At 42.6% G+C, this 27703-nt stretch overlaps 1 protein-coding gene across 2 annotated transcripts in view; it reads left to right on the plus strand.

The window, feature by feature from the left end:
- Nucleotides 1-27703, plus strand: part of KIF14 (kinesin family member 14) — a 53068-nt gene that overhangs the window by 14006 nt on the left and 11359 nt on the right. For both annotated transcript variants that reach the window (XM_014829376.3, XM_044762816.2), the window contains 17 exons: nt 184-214; nt 876-983; nt 2025-2141; nt 2464-2579; nt 4010-4182; nt 5234-5381; nt 5619-5682; nt 7908-8092; nt 11467-11569; nt 12387-12547; nt 14322-14469; nt 14953-15105; nt 16508-16634; nt 18941-19034; nt 19560-19692; nt 20699-20799; nt 26123-26217. In XM_014829376.3, coding sequence (XP_014684862.3) covers nt 184-214; nt 876-983; nt 2025-2141; nt 2464-2579; nt 4010-4182; nt 5234-5381; nt 5619-5682; nt 7908-8092; nt 11467-11569; nt 12387-12547; nt 14322-14469; nt 14953-15105; nt 16508-16634; nt 18941-19034; nt 19560-19692; nt 20699-20799; nt 26123-26217 — 2057 coding nt within the window. The remainder of the gene's footprint in view (nt 1-183; nt 215-875; nt 984-2024; nt 2142-2463; nt 2580-4009; nt 4183-5233; nt 5382-5618; nt 5683-7907; nt 8093-11466; nt 11570-12386; nt 12548-14321; nt 14470-14952; nt 15106-16507; nt 16635-18940; nt 19035-19559; nt 19693-20698; nt 20800-26122; nt 26218-27703) is intronic.

Genomic DNA, 27703 nt, shown 5'->3' on the forward strand with positions numbered 1-27703 from the left:
TTCCTACCCTTTAAGAATGGAGAAAATGAAAGATAGTGTGAGAATCAGTCTAATTATATCTATGCCTTACTCCACTGTGATATTCAGAGAGTGATTACACAATTGAAAGGTTATTGTTATTTTGTGAGAATGAGGGATAATTATCAGTAATACTGATTTTGTTTTTTTACTTTTTAAAAACAGGAATGTTGTCAGTTCTTACTCTGATATCCAGGTAAGGTTGATTGTGTTTTGTCTTCTTTTCACTGGAGAGAAAGATTGTAATCATAAATATTTATAAGACTATTTCTCCTGGGGCCATCCCCATGGCTGAGTGGTGGAGTTCACGCACTCTGCTTCAGCGGCCCAGGGTTTCGCTGGTTCCGATCCTGGGCGTGCTCATAGCACCGCTCATCAGGCCATGCTGAGGGGCGTCCCACATGCCACAACTAGAAGGACCCACAACTAAAAATATACAGCTATGTACCAGGGGGCTTTGGGGAGGAAAAAGGAAAAATAAAATCTTTATAAAGAATTTTTCTCCTTAATTGCTGTTTGCATAAAAGGTTAATCTTATTAATTTATCATAAACTGATTTTGTTTGTTAAACTTGAATCAGAAAAATTACTCTTCTGGATTAAAAATAAAAATTGGCCATGTTAGCTTAGAGTTACAGAAATAGCCTTTAAAGGTATTGCTTCCCAATTCATATTTCTGTGACAGAAAAAAAATAGACAATGAGAATACAGATTATTTAAACGGTAAACATTTCTTAACCATTTCAATTTATAAGCTAATTATAAGTGTGCTCATGTCACCGAATGTGCTGACTTAACCTTGTTGCTCCAGTGAACTGCAGCCTGCAGGCCTGACCTCCCTGCCTCCTTTCTCGGTAGAGTTGGCTGGAGTTGGGGTGCAAACAGAGGGCCAGCGCCGCCACTGGCATGAACGACAAAAGCTCCCGCTCCCACTCGGTGTTGACCCTGCTGATGACCCGGACCAAGGTATTTTTGTTGTTGCCTCTCTTCTTAGGTAAGATAGCAAATATGTTCAAGTTTTCATGTTTTTCTTATTTAAATCAAAGGTGAAAAGTACGGTCACATAAATATATAAACATAATTAGATTTTAGGAGATACAATAACTCTGACTTTCGGTATGTATGGCAGTAGGTTATTTCTCATTGTTTTAAAAATCAATAATATATGATTCTTAACATCATGATATTATTGATATTATCATATCGATATATGATAATTAATGACATAATTATAGAGAGGGAAAACATCAGAAAGTAAAAGATTTTTAAAAATTCAGCCACGGGTTCCACTACTTAAATAAAACCCCTCTAAACATTTTGATGTATAATCTTTCACTTAATATCACTTATAATCACACTTAAATTTACAAAATCTGTAACGGTTTATGCTATTAAAATTCTTTTTGGGGGCCAGCCTGGTGGCGTAGTGGTTAAGTTCACGCACTCTGCTTTGGCAGCCTAGGGTTCATGGGTTTGCATTCCTGGTGTGGACCTACACTGCTCATCCAGCCATGCTTTGGCAGTGTCCCGCATACGAAAAATAAAGGACGATTGGCATGGATGTTCGCTCAGGGACAGTCTTCCTCACACACAAACAGATTCTGTGCAAAAATACCATTTTCATAGCTATATAATATTCCACTGACGATTATAGTTCCTCAAGTTTTTCTCTACTGTTGGACATTTATGGCGCTTTTAAATATTTTGCTATTTCAATGTTGGGATAAATAACACCTTTGTACATTAGGTTTTTCTCCATTTATGGTTGTTTCCTTAATGTAATTGAGGAGTGGTGGGTTTTTATCCCTTTAAAGTCATTTCTTTTGGCACAAGCCAAGCACTGCTCACTGTGTTCTCGAATATTTATTCATCGTGAATTCTCACAAATTCAGGAAGGGGGAGTTTCAGACCAATGTGAGCAGTTGGTAATCTTGTGTAACTCCCTTTGGAAGGCTTGATGACAAGTCATAAAGGAACCTAAACTATTGCGATATTGTTTTGCTGCAGACGGAATCTGTGGAAGGGGAGGAGCACGACCACAGGATCACGAGCCGCATGAACCTCGTAGACCTGGCCGGCAGCGAGCGCTGCGCTGCGGCTCACACTTGTGGAGAGCGACTGAAGGTAGACGCCGAGTGCTTGCTCGTTCTGGTGAAACTTGCTCCTCAGCATTGTTTTTAGGGGATTACAAAGTACATAGACTTAGCCAAAAAGAAAATCGGATCTGTGGTTTACACTGCATTGCTGTGGTTTCAAGAGAGATCCATACTTTTTGGTGATGATTACTTTTCAAAGAAAATTAGCAACTTTTGAGTCATAAGAAAGTTGGTTGTTTATGAAAGCAAACGTTTACTCAGTAACTATATGAGGGGAGACATATATTTTGTGGAATAAACTTCCCGTCGAGCAGTTGTTTTAAATGGCAAACACTCTCTGTCTTCCCCAGGAAGGCGTGAGCATTAACAAGTCCTTGCTGACTTTGGGAAAGGTTATTTCTGCCCTCTCTGAACAAGCAGGCCGGAAGAGCGTCTTTGTTCCTTACCGTGACTCTGTGCTTACCTGGCAAGTATCTTTTGAAGTAAGGAATTGTCTAAAATATAGGGACTCCTGTCGAGGAGAGAACAGCAGACTGCGTTCGTAGCTCAGGGAGAGAGAAGGAGCCGTCCGCAGTACCGATTCAGAGCTGGCCTGCCTGGCTTCAGACCTCAGCTCTGCATCCCGTGAGCTCTGTGACTCTGGGCAAGTACCGCCTGTTCCCTCATCCTCACCATGGGGAGAGGATCAGTACCTACCTTCTAGCGTTATAGTGAGGATTAAATGGTTGATATGAAATGCAGTGCATCGTATTTGCTATGAGTGTGTGCGATTATTATCATACTTATCTGTTGTCAGTGCCCTGTGTTGGAGCATATGTGGTATTGCCGCGGTAACCAACATACGTGTAAAGTGACACTGAGTCATTTTGTTTGCTTAGCACACGCTGGCCAGCACGTAGGTGTTCCATAAGTGTTTTCATTAATGGATGTGTATTTAAGTTCAGATACATTACGTTCAAATTACATCTGTATAGATTTAACTTCCAATTTTGATAAGCATTTTTTATTTTTGAGGAAGATTAGCCCTGAGCTAACATCTGCTGCCAATCCTCCTCTTTTTGCTGAGGAAGACTGGCCCTGAGCTAACATCCGTGCCCATCTTCCTCTACTTTATATGTGGGACGCCTACCACAGCATGGCTTGATAAGCGTGGCATAGGTCCATGCCTGGGATCCAAACTGGTGAATCCCCAGCTGCCAAAGCGGATTGCCATGAACTTGACCACTGCACCGCTGGCTGGCCCCTCTGACGAGCAGTAATATGCAGTTCTGTTAAGGACTGCATCTCTACTTGACAGCCATGTGTCTTTGTAATCAGTTTATTCCAGGTTTCGAAGTGGCAATTACACTATAAGGGAAAATCTGGTGTTTTTTTATGCCTTTGGAAAGTTAAGAATAGTGAAATTCCTTCTGCATTAATAAAGTCAGCCTTCTTAGCCTCAAACTCTCATATTGTCTTTCTTCCTCTAAAATAAGGCTTTTGCAGGTAGTAGAAAAAAATGTTTATGTGCCCATTCATCATTTTCAGCATTTATTGAGCACCTGCACAAAGGGTCATGGTGGTGCTGGAAACGCAAAGCTGACCCCGGCACATGGTCCTTCCCTAAAGGGCTCCTAGGCTAGTGTGGGGAGAGGCATCTTACTAAATATTTGATGGTTAACCATATTTTCAAATCTCTGCACAGATTACTGCTTCATGGGACAATAGAAAAAGTGTAGGAGAAAATAAAGTGTTTGTGGGATCCAAAAATAGCTACAAAACAGCGTTAAATGGTATTCGAGTGAAGAGTCTAATGCTATGTCATATACCCTATTAGTTTGTTTGGTGCTTTCTAGATAATTATTGTTATTAGGTTGTTGTGGAAGCAAAGTCTAATTATGACTTTTCCCCTTGGAGGCTGTTGAAAGAAAGTCTGGGTGGAAACTCAAAGACCACAATGATCGCCACGGTCAGTCCCGCTGCCAGCAACATTGAGGAAACGCTGAGCACACTGCGGTACGCCAGCAAAGCCCGCATGATCATCAACGTCGCCAGAGTGAACGAAGATGTGAATGCTAGGTTAATCAGAGGTGAGTGTTTGCCTCAAGGCTGAATTATTTTGCCACAGTTTAGTCTCACATATCAATTTCAGTCATGAAAATATGCAATTTAAGACAAGTAAAGATTTTTCTTCCATACCTGTTTACAATCGATTCTAGTCATCCTTTTGTGTGACGGAGGAAGGTATGTGGGGAAGAGATTAGGAGAAGGGGAGCCGGTCAGAGAGCGCACTGAACACTGAGTGTGGGGACGGGGAAATCGCAGGCATAGAGACTAACTTCACAGGGTGCGTGGCAGGGCGTGCAGCCAAATAACAGGATGGTTAGTCACTTGACCTCTTGTCACCATTCCTCCCCTGTCCTATTTATCAACTCTACTCTTGCTTAATTTGTTGATCCAACGGGTGTTGGATCTTGAGTTTCTAGCATAGGCCTACCTTCGTCTGTGCTAAACGCTACATTCCACTTCTCTCTTGGTAATCACCTGCTTAGGATAGACTTGAGTGCCTGCATGGAATCTTGCTTGTACAGTTTTCTCTTTGCTTACGTGTAACTACCATCTTTTCCCACCCCCTTGTCCTCTGGCCTTTTAGCAGCAGCAGGTGGACAGACACTTCAGGGGGTGGGCCAGGACGAGTGAGTTTGCTGTATTGTGGTTTTTCTTCCCCTTGTGGATCTCTCTCTTTTGCATATGGGGCCCTTTTCATGAAAAATACATAACCTGAATTCCAGCTTGAAAAACCTTTGATCTTTATCCCGCTTGTCTTTATAGTAAGGTTTGTGTCTGTCGTCCCAGTGTAAGTAAGAGTATCCCCTTTCCTTCTCAGTGTCTCACTTCAGACAGTGCATTATGTGGCCATCCTGCTTAAGAGGGGGAAAGTCATTAATATGGGAGCGCTTTTTCAGGTGAAGTGTAGGTAGAGATTTATAGATAACGTGACTAAAATAAAATTGATTTCTGCAAATACTCTATTTTATTTAGTAATATTTAAAACTTCAAATAAAATAGGAGATTGGAGGGTTATGCCTACTGTGGACATATTAAATGTTACTAATCATGCATCTTTTCACAACTATTTAGAGTTGAAAGCAGAAATTGAAAAGCTAAAAGCTGCTCAAAGGAACAGTCGGACTATTGACCCTGAACAATATAGGCTCTGTCGGCAAGAAATAACATCCTTAAGAATGAAACTGTATCAACAGGAGAGAGACATGGCAGAAATGCAAAGGTGGAATATGTTTTAGGTGTTAAGTGGGTTGCCTGGTGGGGAGTGGAGAGCGAGGGGCCTGGGAGAGCTCCGATCTGTCTTTCTCCCCACCTTCTTAAGAACCGAGCAGCCCACCTCAGTCTATCATATTTCAAATATTGCTAAGTGGCTTCCTAATCTTTATTGATTGTCTCTTGATTCCCAATCTTACATGTCAGGATATTTTTAACTCTTATTATTTCGTTTGTTTTTGGTAAGAATGTGGAGGGAGAAATTGAAACAAGCTGAAAAAAGAAAACTTCAAGAAACAGAGGAGCTACAGGTATCATTTCAACTTTCAAACTGATTTGGAAGTTAAAGAAATATGCCAATAAGTATGTAAATTTAATTTCACAAATACACATTGGATACTGACCCTGCACAAAGCAATACCATAAAGAGAATTAGTGTAAAGAAATGTTAAGATCAGCTTGTGATTGCTTAGAGCCCATAAGCCAGTTGGAAAGTTAAAATATAAGGAAACTATCTAGTTCTGTTCACTCTGGTTCAACAAATGGTAACTGTTTATGCTGTGCCAGGCATGGGGGAGGCCAACATAATAAGACGCAGACTTGGCCCTCAGAGAGCGCATCATCTAGAGGAAGGTTTACAAAATAGGTGACCGAGATGCAGTGTGACTTGACGAGGCCGAACCATATGAAACTGCCATTTTGGTTTTCTTTTTTCAAAAAGTTTTCTTTTGGTTAAAAAAAAAAAAGGTTGAATATTGGCAGTTTCGTCTAGTTCAACCTAGTGCAATGAAAGGGTCTAAAGGTGGAGAAGCCTGAGAGACGAGGGACTAACCTTGGTGAGGGTGGGTATTAAGAAGGACTTGGAAGCAAGAGAGACTGCTAAGCGAATCTTCGTACAGTGAAGAGGAACTTGCTAGGCTAACAAGTCCAAGTTTCTAAGCAGAGGAAGACCGTGCTCAGAGCATGGGGGCGCAGCACAGCGTGGGCGTCCAGAGGATCAAGACGCTCCAGGTCAGTGCTGGTGACAGGCTAGACTGGAGAGAGGTGGCGTCAGATCACGACGTGTATTGGGAGGAAGGGGAGCAACATGAGCAGACTTGTGTTCTAAGTAGATCCCTCTGCTAATAGTGTGAAAGACGGATTTGAAGGAGGAAAGACTGATGGCAGGGAGAGTTCCTCCTTTAGGAGGCTGTTGCTCTGCTTAAGGTGAGAGATGAGAGCTTGGAGTAAGCCAGTGGCCACGGGAATGGCTAGTGGAGGCATGGGATGCAAGAGGTAGAAAGGAGGCAACATTGAGAGCATCCAGAGGGCTTTTCATGTTGGATGTTGGTGCTGAGAGAAGTGGGGAGTCAGGAACAACGCCTGGGTTTCTGAAGTGCACGTGGCATTGTGAAACTATGAGGTCTTTGTGCTGGAGAAAGAAGAGGCCAGATGATGCGGGTTGAGGAATGACTGAGAGACGAGGAAACAGCTGCACATGCACTCTGAAAACCTCAGTGAGAAGTGTAGGAGTAGGGGGTGGGACTGTGAGGCTGTCGGGAAGCTTTGGTTTTTTTGTTTTGTTTTTGTTTCTTTAAAGGATAGAGGAGACTTGAACATTATTACAGGACTCAGAGCCCATTGATGAAGAGGTTCTGAAGGAGAATGGAGAGGTTGGGTTAGGGGCAAAGGCATTGGCGGTAAAGGAAATATTTCAGCTGATTGATAGATGAGTCCTGTAAGACTTCAGAGGAAGAGGAAATTCCTTGGGAGTGGCTAGTCCAGCTTCATAGAAGAGGTGAGATTTGAGTTGGGCTTTGAAGCGCAGCTAAGATTTTGAGAGGCAGAGAAAAAGAAGAGTGCATTGTAGGAAGGGGAAGTTGTGTGAGAGTAAAGGCGGGAAAGTTTAAGGGGTACTCAGAAGAGGGCACGTAGATCAGTGTTGCCGGAGCGAGCAGTTGGTATGAAGTGGTAAGGAGATAAAATTGGAGGGGTGCGTCATGGTTAGTTTGTTAAGGGCTTGATTTCCATGGCAAGGGATGTGAGTTTTATCCTGTAGGAAGTGGGAAGTCATTGAAAGTGTTTGACCAGGAATTGACGTTTTGAGATTCCTGTTTCAGGAGAATTAAGGTGGTATAGGATGTAAAAATGGACTGAAAACAAGAGGAAATTGTTGACGGGGCAATCAGACTGCGGTAGTTCAGGCCATGAGTTAATAAGGGTCTGAACTAAGGTGATGGCAAGGAAGATGCAACGAAAGGAATCGATCTTGTCTAAAGACAACAGGTTGATAAGAATCGGCACAGTTTGGTGATGATGGATCGATGCGTGAGTGGGCTGAGGATGCTGAAGGACCAAGAAGGGGCAACATAACTCTGAGAGTCTGTGTCTGATGGTGACAGTTACAGGGAAGACGTGGAGGAGAGATTCTAAGAAACTAGCTGATCGAGACTTCCCACAGAGTGATTTTAGTGTTTAATATAGACCATTCATTTTAAGTGAATTTAACAATGTCTTGTTTGTGGTTAAGGTTAATTTTTTTTCTGACTTCTACTAGAAAGCAGGAATCACATTTCAAATGGACAACCATTTGCCAAACCTTGTCAATCTGAACGAGGATCCTCAGCTATCGGAGATGCTATTATATATGATAAAAGAAGGCACAACTACAGTTGGGAAGCATAAGCCAAACTCCAGCCACGATATTCAGTTGTCCGGGGTGCTGATTGCTGACGATCATTGGTATGTTATTCGAGAAAAATAAAAGGCACTTGGTCATTTGTCAGGAGGCTTCCATGTCTTCTGGATAACGTGAGGTTTCTTCCACATGAGGCATTCATTTATGCTGATTCTTTGGGATAATTCCTTAATGCATCTTTTAGCCAGGAAAACAGACATTCTGAGTGTCTTGTAGGGATGGTTGGTCAGTTACTCTCCTTAGGGGGTACGACGTAATAGTGCTCTCTGTTTTTGTTTTGGTGTACGTGATCTGTTGGCTGAGGGATAATATCTTGGAATTATAATCATAGGCATGAAACTAAACTTCTGTCTTATATGGCAGGATCTTTGGTTGGACTGACAAATTTAAATGTTTGTTTGATGTGAATTTCATTAATATGAATTGAATGATACTGTACGCATTGTTGGTATGATAGTGTCTGTAAAGTTTTTTGTCTCCACATTGTGTTTTCAAGATTTATCCATATTGATGCTCTTTCATTTTCATTGCTGTATTCCATTGTATGAATTTATCTATTTCATGTTATTACAGTCTATTTTGTTGATAGACATTTGGGTTGTTTCTGATTTTTTGCTACCACGATATTTCTGAGTATTCTTGTATGTGCAAATGTGCAGAGTTTCTCTGGGTCAGTTTCCCAGATGATAAACTGAGATGTGAGTCCTCAGGGCAGCTGGAGGGACCTTTGGAGGCCTGACCTGCCAGATAGTCATGTCTGGTTGTGAGCAGCCTTTCTCTTTACCCTGTGTGCTGTATAAATGTTATGATTTTCTAATTATGCTGCAGTAATAATAACCTTAAAAGTTTGGGAAGCACTCTTAAATTGTATGTCAAAGAGTACTTGAAATATTAGGTTGTAGGATATGTGCCTATTCAACTTTACTTGGTGATTTCAAATTGTTTTCCAAAATGATTATCAGTTTCTACTGCCGCTGGCACTGAGGGTACCTGTTACTGCGCATCCTTGTCAACACTTAGTACCAACAGATTTTAATTTATGCCAGTCAGGTGGACATGAAATGGTATCTCATTGTGGCTTCATTTTGCATTTCTTTGACTAATCATCTTTTCATTTATTCATTGGCCATTTTAGTTTTCACTTCTGTGACTTGCCTGTTCATGTCTTCTGTCCCTTTTTCAGCTGGATTGTTTGTTTTTTTCTTAGTAGTTTGTAGGTGATCCTAGGTACTCTGGTTGCAAGTCTCTGTGAGTTTTACCTGTTGCAGATGTCTTTTTTCCAGCGTGCGGCTCATCTTTTCACTCTCTCGTGGTGCCTTTTGATGGCTTGAAGTTCTGGGTTTTATTCTGGTACATAGCATCAGTCTTTTCCTTTAGGTTGTCAGTGTTTGTTCTTGTTTAAGGAATCCTTTCTACATTGAGGTCATAGAGACGTCCTAAATGTTCTTCTGCGTGTTTTTAAGTTTTGCTTTCACACTTAAGTCCTTAAGTCGCCTGGAGTTTTTTGTTTGGTGTGAAGTAGGGATGTAAATTCATTTATTTTCTATGTGAATAACCACTTCTACCAGTACCATATATTAAACAGTGGATTGTTTCTTTTGTGATCTGCAGTGTTCATATAAAAACGTTGCAAAAATATGGGAGTGTTTCTTCCCACTGATACCCACTTAATTACTTGAGGTTTCTGATAAGTCTTTCTATTGCCTATGTTTTCCAGCTCCTTTGGCTCTTCATTATTAATTGTTTTCTTTCTTTTTTTTCTTTCAACATTTTATTTATTTATTTATTTTTATTTAGTTATTTTGTTTTTGAGGAAGATTAGCCCTGAGCTAACTGCTGCCAGTCCTCCTCTTTTTGCTGAGGAAGACTGGCCCTGAGCTAACATCCATGCCCATCTTCCTCTACTTTATATGTGGGATGCCTGCCACAGCATGGCTTGACACGTGGTGCCATGTCCACACCTGGGATCCGAACCGGCGAACCCTGGGCTGGCGAAGCGGAATGTGAGAACTTAACCGCTGCACCACGAGCTGGCCCCTCAATTGTTTTCCATAACGAATAAATCCAATATGATTTACACTAGGGCAGTGATACAGAATGTGCTCCCAAATTGTTGAGAGTCCAGCAGGGCACGAGGAAGCCCCCATTGCCTGGTGCTCGGCGTTTCTCCCTTTAGTCACTCCTCAGTGTTTGTCTTCTTCACTAGACCGTGAACTTTGTGGGAGCTGGTTTCCTGTCTGTCCTCACTGCCGAGACAGAACCGGCCCTTGGGGCTCAGTGAATGAAAGGGCTTCAGGACCTGTCAGTGTGCATTAATGTTCGATGGGTCTCACAGACTTGGTGCTTGCGAGTAGCAAGAAGGAAGAGTTCACGTCTAGCTGGAGCCCTGAAGAAAAGCTTAGGGAACTCTGGTGTTTCACTTGGGGCTTGGAGGGTGATGGAGATGAGGGAGAGGACGTCCTGTGCTGAAGGGGTGACTCAGACAAAGGAGGAAGGCCCATGCTAAGGCAAGTTCAGGTGGGTGCTTATGGGGAAATCGTGCTGGATAAGGGAGGCGGCGGTTGAAGCCAGATTGCGGGGCCAGAATGCCAGGCCGAGGAATTGGATGGCAGAGCGGATAGAACTGGGAGAGGGAAGGGACCAGAGCCAGTAGACGTGGTTTAGACGCGAGACTGGGGCAGGGACGCGTTGCCCAGGGGTGAGCTCCTCTTCCCAGGTGTTCTTCTCGGGGTGCTGTCAGTGAGCTGTCACTCTTTCGTGGTGGACCCGGAGCCCAGTCAGCAGCCGGTGGTTTTGGTTAGGACTCAGCTTTTGCTGTGGTTTTCTTTCTTTCTACCCAGTTAATCCAAACGTGAATTGGACTTTGGGGTTTCTTCCTATTCTCTGAATAAAAAGACTCAAAGGAATATGTAGCATTTTGAGCTGATTTTCCACAGTATCATCCTCTCCTCATCAGGGTCAGTTAATTCGATGACTAAAGGGGGTACACTGTGATCCACAGGCTCTTCTTTCTTCTGAGTTTCTCTACTTTTCACACTTAAAATTGTTCCATTTATAAGGAAACCGTTGTCAATATATTAATATGTTTTTTTCCTTGAATTTTTCCTATTTTTTAAAAAAATCTTTGGGGAGAAGGGTTAGCTTTTTAAAAAGTAGTTTAATCAAAATACATACAGTGACAATTCTTCCCCCCACTGCTGGATAGAATTGCTAGGGAGGCTAGGCTTTTTCACCAAACTTCAAACTCTAGTTGGAGGAAAATAAGAGAATTTTAAATTATTGTTGTCACAAATTGATATGAACCTTGACAGCAGAGGAATAACCCGTGCAGGATGATCTCGTACTGCCTTTTTCTCACTTTTTAGTCTGTGCTTTGCATTGTCCTGTCATTGTGATAATGTGCTTCCTCTCTCGACAGTACTATCAAGAGTTTCGATGGGACGGTGACTATCGTCCCAGTCGGGGAAGCGAAGACGTATGTAAACGGAAAGCGTATTTTGGAGCCCACAGTGTTACATCATGTAAGTTGGCTGGTGCTAAAATGTCAGAAACTGTTTGACTTTGAGCAAGGCATTAATGATTAATGTTTTGAGTCCTGGTTTTTCTCCTCTGTAAAACAAGGTCATGAACTAGATTAAGGACTTTTTCCACTCCTAAAGTCCTCTTTCCTGTTCATTCATTCATTGCCTTCCTTTGTGCAAAGACAAAAGGTCTGTCACCGTGAGCCAGAACCTGAGGAGCTGACCACTGATGGCATCGGATGTGTCCAGTGAAGAGCTGGGCTCTGGATCAGGCCAGACAGGATTGAAGCCCTGACCCTGCCATTTGCAGCATGACCTTTGCAAAGTTAATTAACCAGGGCGGTTGTACAGCACCCATGTCAGGGCACTTTGATGATTGCGTTAGGAGAGCTGGCGTAAACCCGTCTGTGGCAGGCAAAGACCTGTGGTCACTTCATGTATGTCCTGCCTCTCAGGGGTGAGGAAGGATTCAAGGAAGTAATTTGTGTGCAGTTCTTAAGAATGTCTGCAAATCAGGAGCTTGGTGAATGCTTCTGATTGCCCTTGTTAAGCTCCGTGCTCTTTAGTTTCCTCCTTCCTGACAGCGGGTTAGTAATATGTATCTCGTTGAGCTGTGAGACAGGAACGAGATGGTGTGTGTGTCACGTGTTTGCCACAGTTCTTGGCAGATGGAAAGTATGTAATAAGTGTTAGTTGCTGTGATGTTTATGGTTATCATTAGTGATACTAGACTATATCGAATTATTCGTGGTGGTTGGTCCCATGCAATTGTTCGGTCCACACTCGTCTCAAGTGGCAACTTTTGTGTGTGCCATAGGGTGATCGGGTGATCCTTGGCGGAGACCATTATTTTAGGTTGAACCATCCGGTGGAAGTCCAGAAAGGACCAAGACCATCCGGCAGAGATACTCTTACGAGCGAGGGGCCAAAAGACTTTGAATTTGCAAAAAATGAGCTGCTCCTGGCACAGAGAGCACAGTAAGTACTCTCGCTGTATGAGACAGACAGTATGTGGGGTCTAGACCCAGAGAGCTAATCCCACTGCACTAGGCTCCAGTTGTTCACCCTCCGTGCTGGTCTCTAGTGACGTAATCTTTTCTCTTAGTGCATTCATTCATTCAACAAACATTGGGTAGATACTGGGCATCTGTCAGTGTACTAGGTGCTGGGAATAGAGAGTAATTGAAACTTAGCTCCTACACTGGAGGAATTCATCATCTCCTGGGACTGACAGATAGAAAGTTGTGACAGTGTCAATCAGAGTCCCACACTGTGAAGCTTATGGAGTGACTCCTGGCCCCGACCCCAGATCTGCAAAGGTTTCCAGAGGATGAGAAGACGTCCCCTGGAACGGAGTCCCCAGAGATATCAGAAGTTAGACGGGAAGGCTGGGGGTGTACCTTGGTTTTTCTTTTCTTCTTTTGCTCGGTTTTAGCTCACGTGATATTTTAGAATTTCTGATTTAAGCAGTATCCTTGTGAACTAAATGGTAAAGTATTCATAAATAAAATGCTAGAGAGTGTGGACTCAAAGGACATGGAATCGAAGAATTCGAAGCAGCCGTGAGAGAGACGTGAGCAGAGTCTCAGTGTTAGCGAGCCCACCGGGAGCCAGGTCTGGAGGGCGGACTGGGGGAGCAGGGCTGCAGCTGCAGATGGCTCAGAGACGCCTGCCATCGGGAGGGTGCCGGGGCCCAGGGGAGAGAAGCGCCGAGAGGGAGTCCACAGGCCTGGTGGCTGGAGAGGAAGCAGGAGGAGGCGTCCAGTGACTGCTGTGGGCTGGACTCATCTTGCTTTGTCACCTTCAAAAAGTTGAACTTGCTTTTGCTCTCTTTTTTTAAGTTGTGGTACAGTCTACATAGCATAAAATTCAGCATTTTAACAATTTGTAAGTGATGTTCCGTACATTCACGTTGTTGGGTGGACATCACCACCGTCCATCTCAGAACTTGTTCGTCATCCCAAACTGCAGACCTCTGTCCCCATAAAACACCAACCCCCCCTCTCTTCTCCCAGACCCTGGTGACCACTGGCCAACTTTCTTTTGACATTATCTTTTCAGTAAAATTGGGAGTGGAAATTTCTATACAGTGCAATTGCTAAAGCATTGATTTTATTAAGGAGAAAGAAGCTTCTAGTTTTCTATAATTATTGATGCTTTTCCTCCTGTATAATGAAAGGTAACAAAGCTCATTTAATGTTTTGACCTATCAAAATGCCAAATTATTATAAATGGTTGAAAACATAGGGTGCAATCTCTGCTTTATCAGCTCTTGTATCACATGCTTCTAGAGTCATTTCAGTAGGTTCCTAATCTATGACCTAGACATGAATTGAAAGATATGGATATGTGAAATACAGTTTTTGCTCTAACCATTGTTAGTTTAACATAAAATACCGTTATTTTGTGTTTACTATGGTGTTAATGATAATATTTACCACAATGCTCACTATGACATCATATTTTTATAACTTATGTCCCTTAAGCATTAGAAAACCATATTTACTTAATATCAGACACCTGCAATAGTAACCAAGTCAGAAATAAGCAAATTGTCATCCTTTTATATTTTCTTTGTGTAAACAATTCTACAGCTAATAAATATTTAAGAACACTATTGACAGAATGTCAGAAATTAAGTTTTAAGACTTAAATTCTTGTTTAATGGAAAACATTGAATATGACTGAGAACCGTTGTGGTAACTGAAGAATTTGTGACGACGTGCCCTGGAAATATTTTGCTGCTTTGTAGACTCGAGGCAGAAATAAAAGACGCACGGTTGAAAGCCAAGGAAGAAATGATGCAAGGAATCCAGATCGCGAAAGAAATGGCTCAGCAAGAGCTTTCTTCTCAAAAAGCCGCATATGAAGGCAAAATAAGAGCGCTGGAGGCAGAATTGGTAACGGGCAGAATCGGTTATCCTTCCTCTGCGGGTGCCCCCTGCGTGACGTGCTGGCTGCGGGATGGGTCAGGGGATGGGGAGGGTCACGGTAGAGCGGAAGCCCCAGCGCGTCTTGGCTGCTTGATTTTGCCTTGGAAAGCCAGTTGTAGAAGATGCGTGGCTGCTGGAAGAGGAACGAGGCGCTTCTGTCCTCCAGCCACGCGGGCCGGGCTCACTCCAGGGTTCCCGGGCCATCTCGCATCCCCAGATGCCCCTCTTAGGGGAGACTGCACTCAGAGCTTGGCCGGCGACAGTCATTTTCAGTTAGATCGTCAACCTGAGTGAGGCGGGGAGACCAGTGGGCGGCTTTCTATTATTAGAGGGTCAATTTCTTGTGCACTGATTAAAGAAAGGGACTTTTCTACTTTTCTTGGTATCATTTTTGAAAAAAAAATCCTTTACATTTTTGCCCTAATTATTTTTTATTATTGTTCTTTAAAGAAAGAAGAGTCTGAAAGGAAGAAAATGCAGGAAATAACTAACCAAAAGGCTCATCACAAAATTGAGGAGTTAGAAAAGGCAAAGCAGCTGCTGGAGCAGGAGATATGTGTCAACAGGAAGCGGTTAGAGATGGAGACTCTGGCTACGAAACAGGTAAGTCATCTTAGGGCTAGTTAGAGCTATTTTGAGGAAAAGCTAGCTTTTTTTTTTTTTTTTTTTTTTTAACAATTTATAGGCTCTTGATAGAAGATGGCCAAACCCAGATGTGCAGACGAGAAGGGCTCTTCCTGCCTGGGAGCATCCATCCTGGAGCTGCTCACAGATCTGCTCACACAGCAGCACACAGGGTTTGAAAGGGACAGAGCTGTTATTTCCAGCTAGTTCCATTCCAGTTTTCTCTCTTTATTCATCCACGACTGTCCTGTGATCAGTCGTGCCAGATGATGTAGAGTGAAACCGTGCTGGGGTGTGCTATATAGAGGGCGGAAAGGCCGAGCTCTTCCCCTGCTTACCCCTGAGAGCAGAGAGGAGGCAGGCGCTGGCCCGAGAGGCTGTGGAGGACTCCCAGGGGGCGTTTGTTCCCTGTCTTACGAGCTCGGGCACTGGCTTTTGTCATCTCGCTGAGGTGGAGGCATCTTTCAAGGGCCAACTCACATTAACCAAGTTCGCAAGACTGAAGCATAGCAGCGGAATGTCAGTATGTAGTACCTGCAGTCACCTTCCTGTCGGCCATTCTCTCTCTTCAGATTGCTGATTTTCAAAGTGTGGTCCTGAGGCCGTCAGCACCGCCTGTCGGAAAGCAGGTTCTTAGGCCCCACTCCAGAGCTCCTGACTGAGAGTCCCCCGGGCGGGGCCCGAATCTGTTGTAACAGGCCCTGCGGGGCTTCTGGCGAACACCAAAGTTTGAGCCGCTGTGTAATTTCTGCTTTCATTCTTTATATCTGCCAGTTTGACTCTCAAATGGCAATTTTTTTTTTTCGAAGTTTGTGATGGGGTGGAAGAAAATACTCCTAGTAACCCCAGAGTACTGATACTGTAACGTGGTGGTAATGCCTGTGTTAGCCAGCTGTAGGACAGAAGGGCTTGTGCACTGGCTCGGAGTTTTAGGAGAAAAACGTGGAACTGCTTAAATCTTACACTCTGATTATTAGTGGGCTATTTTAGGCTTATTTGTGTCAAATGAGGTTTTTTTGTGTCTTTTAAATTTAGCTTTTTTCTTTAGTCAACAAATGTTCTTGAGTGTGGGCTTGTTGGAGTAGTTTTTTTCTTTTTTTTTTGTTAAGGTTTTTATATTTCCTTTCAATTGGAAGAAAAAGATTAATCTATGTCATCAAAAACTCCTAATGATTTTGTTGTGGGAGGAAAAATCATTTTAGAAAGATGTTTTATAATTCATTTTTTAAAAGCCTTTCCTGCTCAATAAAACGTGTTAAACGTGTATGCTTAATAAAATGTGTAAAATGAGACTGAATGGCAGGGTGTTACATTATCAGTCTGGTTTATAACTTCTTTCTTCACATTTTCTCATGTATGGATCTGTGTGAATATTAATTAGGCCTTAGAAGACCACAGCATCCGCCATGCAAGAATTCTGGAAGCTTTAGAAACGGAGAAGCAAAAAATTGCTAAAGAAGTACAGATTCTACAACAAAGTCAGACTAATAGGGATAAAACTTTTACAAGTGAGTATATAATGATTTTAGCGTCATTTTCTGAAGTTGTGTGTGTTATTTCATGTAATTACTAAAATGTTAGAGTTAGTTGCCTTTGTGTATTCAAAATGTTTTATTCTAGATGTTGCTGCCTTTTCTGGATCCGAATAAATTTGTATGAATGATTGTTTTTAGAATATTCAGTTTTTAGAATATTTGGTTATAAAAGCAAATAGTTAAAATTCCAACTATTATTTTAACATGTAACATGTTTTTAAAAATACGATATCTTATTCTGATCCTTAATTCTTTTTTTTTTTTTTAAGATTTTATTTTTCCTTTTTCTCCCCAAAGCCCCGGTACATAGTTGCATATTTTTAGTTGTGGGTCCTTCTGGTTGTGCTCTGTGGGTCACTGCCTCAGCGTGGCTTCATAAGCAGTGCCATGTCTGTGCCCAGGATCCGAACCTGTGAAACCCTGGGCTGCCAAAGCAGAGCGCTCGAACTTAACCACTTGGCCACGGGGCTGGCCCCTGATCCTTAATTCTTATTTTATAAGAATTATTGTCCAGATTGTGCTTAATCAATGAGTACTTCATTTTCTTTCTCACTTGGACCTTATTTTTTTTGTACATATCTACACTTCTTTGTATAACACAGCATGTTTTCAATGTAAACGTTTTTTTCATTATGGACAATTTCAAACAAGCTATAAAAGTGGACAGGTTACTACAGTAACCCCTCATGTACTTATCATCCAACTTCAACAATTACCAACGCCTCTCCAGTTTTGTGTCAGCTATCCCCAACGGCCCATCTCCCTGAACCATTTGGAGCAAATCCCAGACATCCTGCCATTTAATCAGTGGATACGTCGCGGTGTGTCTCTAACTAGAGAGAGACTCTTTTCTCTCTTCCCGTCGCTCTTTTAAGCATTACTACGACATTATCATCACACTTAAAGTATTAGTAATGATTTCTTACATTCATCAAATATCTGGTCCCTATTCAAATTTCCTGGATTGTTTCATAAATTTTTATATTTGTTTTGTTTGAATCAGGATACAAGCGTGATCCACACATTGTGTCGGTAGATGCGCTCTTTAAGTCCCTTCATCTGTAATTGGCTCTTCTCTTCTCTCTCTTTCCTCGTGTAGTTTTGTTGAAGAATCCAGTTATCTATCCCGTGCAGTTCCCCCGATCTGGTTTGCTGATGGCGTCTCTGTGGTGTTGCTTACTAGGGTCCCCTGCCCCTATATCCTCTGTACAGGCCTAGGTATTTCTAGAGTCCTATCGTTCAGGTTCAAATTTTTAGCAAGAATACCTGGTAGTTGTATACTTTGTATGACTTCTATTTTTTTTTTTATTATTTAAATTTTTTTTTATTGAGTTATTGATACTTTACAATCTTGTGAAATTTCAATTGTACATTAATGTTTGTCAGTCATGTTGTAGGTGCACCACTTCACCCTTTGTGCCCACCCCCCACCCCACCTTTCCCCTGGTATCCACTAAACTGTTCTTGGTCCATAGTTTTAAATTCCTCATATGAGTGGAGTGTATGACTTCTATTTTTAAGTGACTTTAGAATTAATACTTTTTGTATCTCTTGCAGGGGAGAAATAAATACATTGTATTAATACATCTTTTTATTCCTCTTAGGGCCTAAAACAGTGCCTTGCAATGAATACTTGATTTTTTTAATCTGTATTAATAAGGAATTCTGTTCTTCCAAAAACGTGTTTTTAGTGGAATACTGATTATGAGTTTGACTGAACAATATAGAAAATATTTATGATAAAATCTTAAATTTAAATTAGGAACATGGAATTGTGGACTAAATTGTTTTCCTTTTTTTCGTTCTCATATCCTGATATATCTCTGTCTCTGTCTCGATATCTATCTATATTTTTTAAAATTTTTGGGCAAAGTAGAAAAGGATTGCGGTTCTATATAAGTAAGCCTGTAGTGTACTTTACCTAATACTGTAAATAAGTTAGAAATTAGGAAAACAAGAAATTAGAAAAAAAATCTTTAAAGGTATTAGAAGGAAAAGCATTGTCTTTGGCTTTTCCTCTCTTAGAAAATCCTGCCCCCCGCCCCCGATCTCAGCTTCAGTTTCCCCCACAGGGGAAAGGCCTCATTTCACATGAAGGATATTTTTATTTCACCACTGAGAGATGAAGACAAGTTACTCAAATACCCCCTTCACCTTCTATAATATGTAGTTAAATCGGTCATATAAAATCAGTATTTTTTTTTAGGAAGTGTTCTGCCTAGTGATTTGCGTTAGGCTCGCATGTGTATTTTGAATCTTCTCGGTGTGCTTTCTGTTAGTTCAGCTGAACTGGCGCTCCATGAAACTCTCGATGCTGATTCAGGAGGCCAACGCCATCAGCAGCAAGCTGAACAAGTGTTATGTGTTTGCCAGGTGAGTAATTAATTAAACGACCTAATTGTAAAGGAGTTCTTTGTTTTAAACTAGTTGGCCTTCATGTCTTTCTTTTTTCTTTTTCTGGAGACACGCCATTCCACAGTGCCCGTCTAAGAGCACACGGGCGTCAGGGCCCCAGGGCCCTCTCAGACCCCTCCCAGAGCTCCCCCTGCTGTGGAAAGGCTTTCAGCAGTTAACAGCCTAGTGCGCTTTATAAGCGGAATAATTTTAGATGTTTCAGGAATTTACCAATTTTCTTTTGAGTTGAAAATTTATCAGTATCCTACATTTTAAAAGGAATGTATCATATTAGAATTTTTTTATTTTTAACATTTTTATGTAAGGAGTTATTTTAACACAGTATGTACTAACATGACTGCTGTAGTAAAAATGCCTAACTTTGGAAAGATTAGTCTCTCAGGGGGCTGAGTTTTTATGGAAGGTACTCTAATGCAGAGAACTCCGAGTATAGATGGGTGTGTGTGTTTTAGGATAAGCGTTTTCCTTTCATGCTTCTTTCAGACATGACATAGCAGATAAAGGAAGTGGTCCTGACACTTCTGTTCAGGTTCGTAACCTGCGACTGGGGATCTCCACTTTCTGGAGCCTGGAGAAGTTTGAATCTAAGCTTGCGGCAATGAAAGAACTTTACGAGGTTTGGCATATTGTTAAAATTTCTATAAACTTTTTGAAATAACAAATACAAAAGTGACATGTTCCCAGTAAAGAAAATTTGGCAAATAAAAGAAAAGGTAGGGGCTGGCCCAGTGGCCGAGTGGTTAAGTTTGCGCAGGTTCGGATCCTGGGCACGGACCCAGCAAAAATCGAACACAAAGTTGTATTGAAAGAATGCCAATTCCGTGATCAGGGAGGGTCAGTTCCAGGCAGGCCAGGTGTGTTCATAACAGAAAACCCAGAAGACGGAGAGGAGTCCTTCCTCACTGGCAGTGTTTCTCTCTAGAGGGTGCTTTGAGAGTGGTTTAAAGTTTTTTCTTTGTGTTTGTATGTATTGATAGTTTCCAAATTTTCTACAACAAATGTGGATCGATTGTGCAATTAGGACCCCCCCAAAACACTGTACTGAGGTCTTCTGATCATTCTTGTCTTGATACACACATTAAAATCTGGTACGTGAGTTACCTCATTACCCTGCTTCCTACTTTCAGCTGTTTGTTGCAATCTTCTTTACTTATTTTTCCCATGTAATTAGGCTATTTCTGAATCTAGCTCTATATAGTATTTTGCCAGAACTTTAATTGATATTGCTTTATTTAAATTAAAATATAAATTATTATCATCAATATGTTCAGCCAGGAAGTGATTGAATCTTAATGCTGTCAGGTTATTCTTTTATTTCTCTTCTGAGGATTTTTGTCTTTTTTGTTTTTACTTTGTTTTCTAAATCCCAAGTTAATTATTTCTGAAATATTTAATGATTCTGTTGCTTTTATTAGTAGATCTCTTTCAATATAATTCCTAGCATCATGTGATTTTTAAAAAATTTTATCAGGAATGTGATTTTTTCAGACTTTTATCAGATAACCTGTGATTTTGCTCATTTTATGTTGTAAATCCAACAAAGTGTTTAAACCTTTTTTCTTAATTGCTAGGCATTTTTAAACCCATAATTATTAGAAACTATATATTTTTATTTTCCTCAGAGTAATCCTGGTAACAAGAGTGAAGATGTCTTTTGTGATCCTGAAGATGAATGGGAGCCTGACATTACAGATGCGCCAGTTTCTTCGTTTTCTAGAAGGAGGTAAAGACATTTTTGTTACTGGTTTTCTTGTTCTGGGTATACATATATATCATTTCCTTATTTTAAAAGAGCTATTTATTTTTGCGGTGCATATGTCTGTAAAGAGAACCCTGTAATGTAAGAGAAATAATATGTTACTGATCAAATTACAGCACTTAGGACTTTAAATTGTTTATCAGTTAGAAAAGGAATGAAAATATCCAGTATTTCACCATGTAAGTGTTAAAAGCAACTTAGAATAGCATTAGTCTAATTTCCTATAAAAATGAACAATGTTTATTACTTTTAAATTACCCTTTCTCGAGAACTTGGCATATTCTGTGATGCTTTATTGTAAGTTATAGAGTTTTAAATGCAGTCTTGTTAGTATGAGCACCATGGAAGAATAAATCATGGGGATAGAGCACTTCTATACGTGACAAATGCTGCTTGTTAACTAAAGACATGAAAGACTTCCACAGTGAACAGATGCTTTTCAAGGAAACGTTAGTTCTGCTTAGACTCCAGATGCTCAGACTGTGGAGAGGCAAAGGACATAATAGAAAGGCTTTCATCTTAGAATTCAGTTAGTCCATTAGTTTGGTTTTTAAACAAATAGTTCTTTTTAAATGAATGCTTCTCAGTTTGGTTTTTAAACAAGACTGCTGTCTACCGTGTCCTGAGGATACAAAGATGAATAAAGAATGCTCCCTGTCCTCAAGGACCAGGGATGGAGGAAACTAGAGGCAGGAGCAGCTGATAAAGATGTGAACTAAGGCTGAGCAGAAGGACTGGACGGGAGAATCAGGTTTATGTGTATTCGGGAGGCAGAATCAATGGGACTTGGTGGCTGGTTGGGGGTTGAGAGCGATGAAGGGCTCAAGGATGAATCCTGGTTTAACTTGGGTGACTGACTGGAGGAAAATGGTGTTCCCTGAGGTGGAGGGTAAGATGAGTTTGTTTTTGAACACGGTGAGTTTGAAGTTGCCAGGGGACATCCACGTGTATATTTGGGTCTAAAACTTGGAAGGAGGGACTTGGGAATTTTCAGGGTGTAAAGGTCAGTGGCATTCATCCAACAGAAGGACCATCACTCCCAAGAACATGTATTAAATGCATGCTGAGCATTATCTCATTTAGTACTTACCACAAAACTAAGAAGTTGGTGCTGCCATCACCACCGTTTTACAGCGGAAGTAACTGAGGATTTAAAGAGGTTAGTAACTTGTCCAAAGTCCCAGAGCTGACAGGAGGAAGAGCTGGTGCTCAAATTGGTGCTGAACCTCTTAGTCTCAAGTTCTGTGCCCAATGCACAATAAGCCCGTCACTGAGACATGGTGCTTGGAGACGGAGAAAGGTTTATTCGTATTGGCCAGAACAGAAGGCAGGAGGATAGGCGCTCTCAAACCTGCCTTAAGAAAGAAGAAAGCAGGGGGTCTTTACAAAGTGAAGGGGCTTGCAGGAGGAGCTTCAGAGAAACCAAAGGGGAATCCTTGTTTCTTTCATTCCAGATAAGCCCTTGGGCAATCTGACTTCTGGGCGTCAAGGGCAGGTGGGGGCTGGTTGTCTGGTGATGTAACTTCCTTGAAGGCATTCTTTTTCTTCTGCAAAAGAAGCTCATAAATGCTTGTGACCCTTGAGTCACCCCTCATGTTAAACAAGAAAACAGCAAATTAACAAGGTTAACTTCTTTTGATCTGTGTCTGTGCTGGGAACAAGGTCAAAGGCTAATCCTGTTCTTGTTGAATATTGACAGTGACCCTCAGGTACCCACTTCAAAATCCAGGTTTGAGTGACTCCAAAGATCCCGGTTTTCTTGCCTGCTCTGCCCTATTGCCTCTCTGTTACATATGAAAGGGCAGCATCCTTCTGGTTAAGTAATTTTTTGAACTTCATTGCCTTCAGCTCAGGTCCGAGTCCGTTGGGGTTTCCAACCTTCTTAGGCCTTTCTTGTGGTGGGTCACACTTATTTTAAACTCATTTATAAAATCTCCTCAAGGAGACGGTCTACTTCATAGTGACCCTTCCCCTGGTGGCTTTTGCTTTATTGACTACCTTCTAACTGCTGTGCTACCGTGTGAACTAGCTGAAACGTCACAGGCTCTACGTTTGCGTTATGTTACATGTCATAGACACGACAGCTGCGGATTTCAAGCTGGGAGAGATACAAAGCATGTCCTTTAAATGGACGCTGAGCTCCTTGAGTGTAGGGACACCATCTCTATCCCCTGCAGTGATGTCGAGTAAAAAGTCACAGAGCCGATTGGAGTCTGAGCTCTGCTCTGTGCTCAGGGTGCCTGTGGGCGAATGCCCTTGTGTCTTTAGGCTTTAGTTTTCTCATTTATAGAATGGAGACCTAAGAGGTCCTGTATAAAACGCAGCTGCTTCTCCTACTCCTTCTACTGTGGCCGCTGAACTGTAATGTGGGACTGATGACGATGATGACGTTGCAGAGTTAGGAGGAGTAGAGACGATTGTGTAAAGTCCTACTGTGGTGGCTGGGTGTTCAGCAGGTGCAGCTCTTGTACTGAGTGCTCAGTGTGTATCGAAGAGGATTGAATCTTGGCCCACAGAGAGGATGTGATTTCTGATCCGACACCAATAAACAAACATGTGTCTTCAGGGATTTACCTCGAGGCCTTCGAAGGAGAGCTGGGCTCTGGCACCAGAATGAGCTCAGCAGTCCTGGGGTGGACCTGGGCACCATGGGGTGGAACAGGATGGGGTGGACCTGGGCGCTATGGGGTGGAACTGGGCGCCATGGGTGGAAGGGGATGGGGTGGACCTGGGCGCCATGGGGTGGAACTGGGTGCCGTGGGGTGGAACTGGGCGCCATGGGGTGGAACAGGATGGGGTGGAACTTGGCGGAATGGGGTGGAACTGGGCGGGATGGGGTGGAACCGGGTGCCATGGGGTGGAACAGGATGGGGTGGACCTGGGTGCCATGGGGTGGAACTGGGCGCCATGAGGTGGGATGGTGTGGGGTGGACCTGGGCGCCATGGGGTGGAATGGGATGGGGTGGACCTGGGTGCCATGGGGTGGAACTGGGCAGGATGGGGTGGACCTGGGCACCATGGGGGTGGAACGGGATGGGGTTGACCTGGGCGCCATGGGGTGGACCTGGGCGCCATGGGGTGGACCTGGGCACCATGGGGTGGACCTGGGCGCCATGGGGTGGAACTGGGCACCATGGGGTGGAACTGGGCACCATGGGGTGGGACGGGATGGGGTGGAATTGGGCACCATGGGGTGGGACGGGATGGGGTGGAACTGGGAACTGTGGGGTGGGATGGGGTTGAATTCCGTGGATGGGGCTTGGGATGCTTAGCCAATAGAGTGACATAAGCCTCCCAGAAATTCAAACCAGACCCACAAATCCATCAGCGGATGATTTATAAATTCCTGTAGATTTTAGAATTACTGGTTTTTATTTTTTTTATCATAAGCAGATACAAACTTTGTGTATGTAGAATTGTGGATCACAATATGAGCGTTAGTGACTAATGAACATTAAAATGTTAGCCTATTGAAAGTTGGTGATTTATATCTTATTTCCTGCTGACTTTAGGGCAATAATTAGCGACCCAATAGAAGTTTAAAGTGTTACTGAAAAATAATATTTTCTAAGATTTTGAAATTAGGTGTTTTCATTTGGCAGAGACGTTTTTGAGAACTTCTATAATTTAAAAGTATCATTTAAAAAAAAATGAATTGCTCTTGGTCAGAGACCTTGTATGTGAAGTTTCAGCCTTGTAAGAATGTTTATGACAGAATTGCAAACTCTGAGAGTGCTCGCAGGTAATGGAAACGCTGACAGATTCTTCATTACGGACCTGCCCCTGGGCAATGAGATGCCACAGTTGTTCTGCCATAAAATAGACTGGTTTGGCTGCCTGTAAATTTTGACATGTACTGTCGACAGCTGAAAGTAAAATTTCGCCTGATGTTAAGTAAGAATTCTTTGAAGGGCATGTGACAAGCATTTTCTTTATTTGACTGTAAGCATTGTTTAATATGAGAGTGCTGAGGGAGAAAGTTTTCCTGGTTGAGACTTAGTGTAGCATAAGGCACCCTTTCGTTCCAGTCCTAAGTACGAAACAGTGTCAGCGTTGAGAGTGGATGTTTCCTCTCCCTGTTATTAGTCACATTTCTGTGTTCCTCTTATAGGAATTCAAGGGGAAAATTTGCATTTGAAACCTTTAGGCTCCTCCAGATGGAATGCTTTTGTTTCACAATCTTTGCAGCAAACAGTATCTTCCTTTGAGTGGCCGACAGCAGTGCAGAGTTCTGTTCAGAGAAGACTTCGAAGGGTCCAGTAGCTTTAGACCTGGGTCACAGCCCGAGTGGCTTCACTGACATCCACAGGGCTAGAGCTGGAGTTTAGACAACGGATAGAGGAATGGCAAAATGGAAGGAGACTGCTTTTTCCAGAAGCAATTAGAAAGAGTAACAGCTAGACAGCCAGTGACACTCAAGGGAGAGATTGGAGGGTTTCTGTGGGCTGAGGGAGCAAAGAGAGCGGTGGACACGGAATCATTTCCTCCCCTGTTCTGGCTACACTTCACAGGTGCTATGCCTTTCACACAGTGTAGCAAATATTTACCTGAATGTTTATTTACCTAGATCGTTTAAAATCCTTCCCAGGATAGTTCGCTCAGGATAGATCCAAGCTTCCTTAAGTGGCACATAAAGTCAGCCTCCGGCCGGCCCTGCGCGCCGCCCAGCCCCATTCCTGGCACGCTCTCCCGCCCAGACTGCATCCCTCTGAGCCCCCTCCGGTTCTCCCAGTCGAGTACTTTCTCTTATCGCCGGGTCTCCCCACATGCTGTGCCTATGTCTGAAACACACTGTTCCCTGCTTCCCAAGCCTGCTCCCCATTGGCTGACTCCTACTCACCCCTCAGTGTCCCTGCTCCAGGAGGCCCTGCCGAGTCCTCGGGCCGGTCGGGATCTTCTCCAGAGTCTGCCTCAGCACTCTGGGCTCTCATCACACTCACCACTCTACTGTAGTTGTTTGCCTGGTTTCTCCCGTTTCCCATGGACCTTGAGCTCAGTGAGCCCAGGAACCCTGTTTGCTGTGTTTCCCACAGTACCCAGAGCCTGTAAATAGCGGTACTCTATAAATAATTATTCTAATCAATTAGCTCTGTGCTTCTTAGAACAATACCTGTAAATAGTAAAATTCTTGCTCAGTGAACCAAATTAATTTAACCCTTGATGAAAATGTTGCCACGGAGGACACACACATGCATGTCCATTTTCTTTAGAGAATTAGAAATAAATATTCTTAATAATTATTCCATGTAGTATATAACTACTAATCTTACGGTTTATCTTCTTCCAGGAGCAGGAGTTTGATGAAGAACAGAAGAATTTCTGGCTGTTTACAAGACATACAAGCCCACTCAATTCAGAACATGCATTCTTCACATTCATCAGGTGCTTGTTTCATCACATTTTCTTGTATAACGAGAAAGCCTCAAGTCCTGGCTCCACCACTGCCTTGTTTCATGTTCTTGGGTAAATCATTTTGTCTCTGGAAGCTTCCGTTTCCGCTGTACAATGCGGAGAGTGCTGGACGGCCCCTTCCCCTCCTAAAATCCCGTGATTTATGTCACAGCCTTTCAGTAGAATGGCTAATTCAAATGTGGAAGACGTGTTCAGAAGTGTGTAGGAATATTACTTTCTTAGAAGTGCAAAATGCGAAGTGTAGAAGATTGTGTGTTATAGACTCTCATTTGTGCGAGGAGAAAACAGACGTGTACGTGTGTGCTTGCACACGGGTAAGATCCCTGGAGAGCTGCGTGGGGGCCGGCGAGCGCTGGTCGGCGGAAGGACTTTGTCCACGGCAGCCCCTTTGGTGCCCTCGGAATTTTGTCCAATACGCCTGTATCATCTATTACAAAGTTACTGTAATTGAGAAAGTGTTTAAAAGAAACGTTATAGGAATGATTCCACTGAATGATTATTTTATACCAATATTGATTATAATGTTAATTTTCCTATAGAAGCAGGGATACACTGTAGATTTGTATGTGTAGCTACTTGTAATAATTAAGATTACTCCCTGGTGACAATGGACTATTACACGACAATAACAAGGAAGCTCTGAGTCATACAGCAATCTGGGTGAATCCCAAAAACATGTTGAGTGAAAGAAACCACATAGTAGAGAGTACCTCCTGTATGATTCTGTTTATATGGAGTTCAAGAGCAGGCACAACCCCTCCATGGCGAGGGGCACCAGGGGCAGAGCAGGATAGTGGGCACGGGGAGTCCTGGGGTGGGTGACGGCAGCGTTGTGCACAACTCCTCCGTGGCGAGGGGCACCAGGGGCAGAGTGGCATAGTGGGCACGGGGAGCCCTGGGGTGGGTGACGGCAGCGTTGTGCACAACTCCTCCATGGCGAGGGGCACCAGGGGCAGAGTGGCATAGTGGGCACGGGGAGCCCTGGGGTGGGTGACGGCGGCGTTGTGCACCTGCTGTGAGTGGGGTGACACTGGTGTGTGTACAGACGTGTGAAAACAAGAAGCTGTACGCTTAAGATGTGCACACTTCACAGAAGATCAATTACAACTTTGTAAACAAAAAGTTTTAAAATTACTGTGTAATGTCATAATCTATTTGATTAAGGTGTTAGTGGACTGTGAGTACCCATGAAAGGTCTCATCTTGACTTTAAAATAAAGACATTATGGTTTCTTTCTTTTAAGTTATAAAATTATCTTTTGGGAAGATAATTATCTTACTCCTTGTTTAATCTAAGGTAGAACAAAATATGCTAGAGGCTTTTTATTTCCCAGCAAAATGAAAGCTTATATATCTGTGGTAGCAGCTGATTCGTTCAGTGTTACTGGGGAGTAAGATGTCTTAGAAAAGTACTTTTTCCAGATAACTAAACTTTCTCTTTTTGGGCCATTTTTTAA

This window comes from Equus asinus, chromosome 30 (assembly GCF_041296235.1).
Source record: "Equus asinus isolate D_3611 breed Donkey chromosome 30, EquAss-T2T_v2, whole genome shotgun sequence".
NCBI lineage: Eukaryota > Metazoa > Chordata > Mammalia > Perissodactyla > Equidae > Equus > Equus asinus.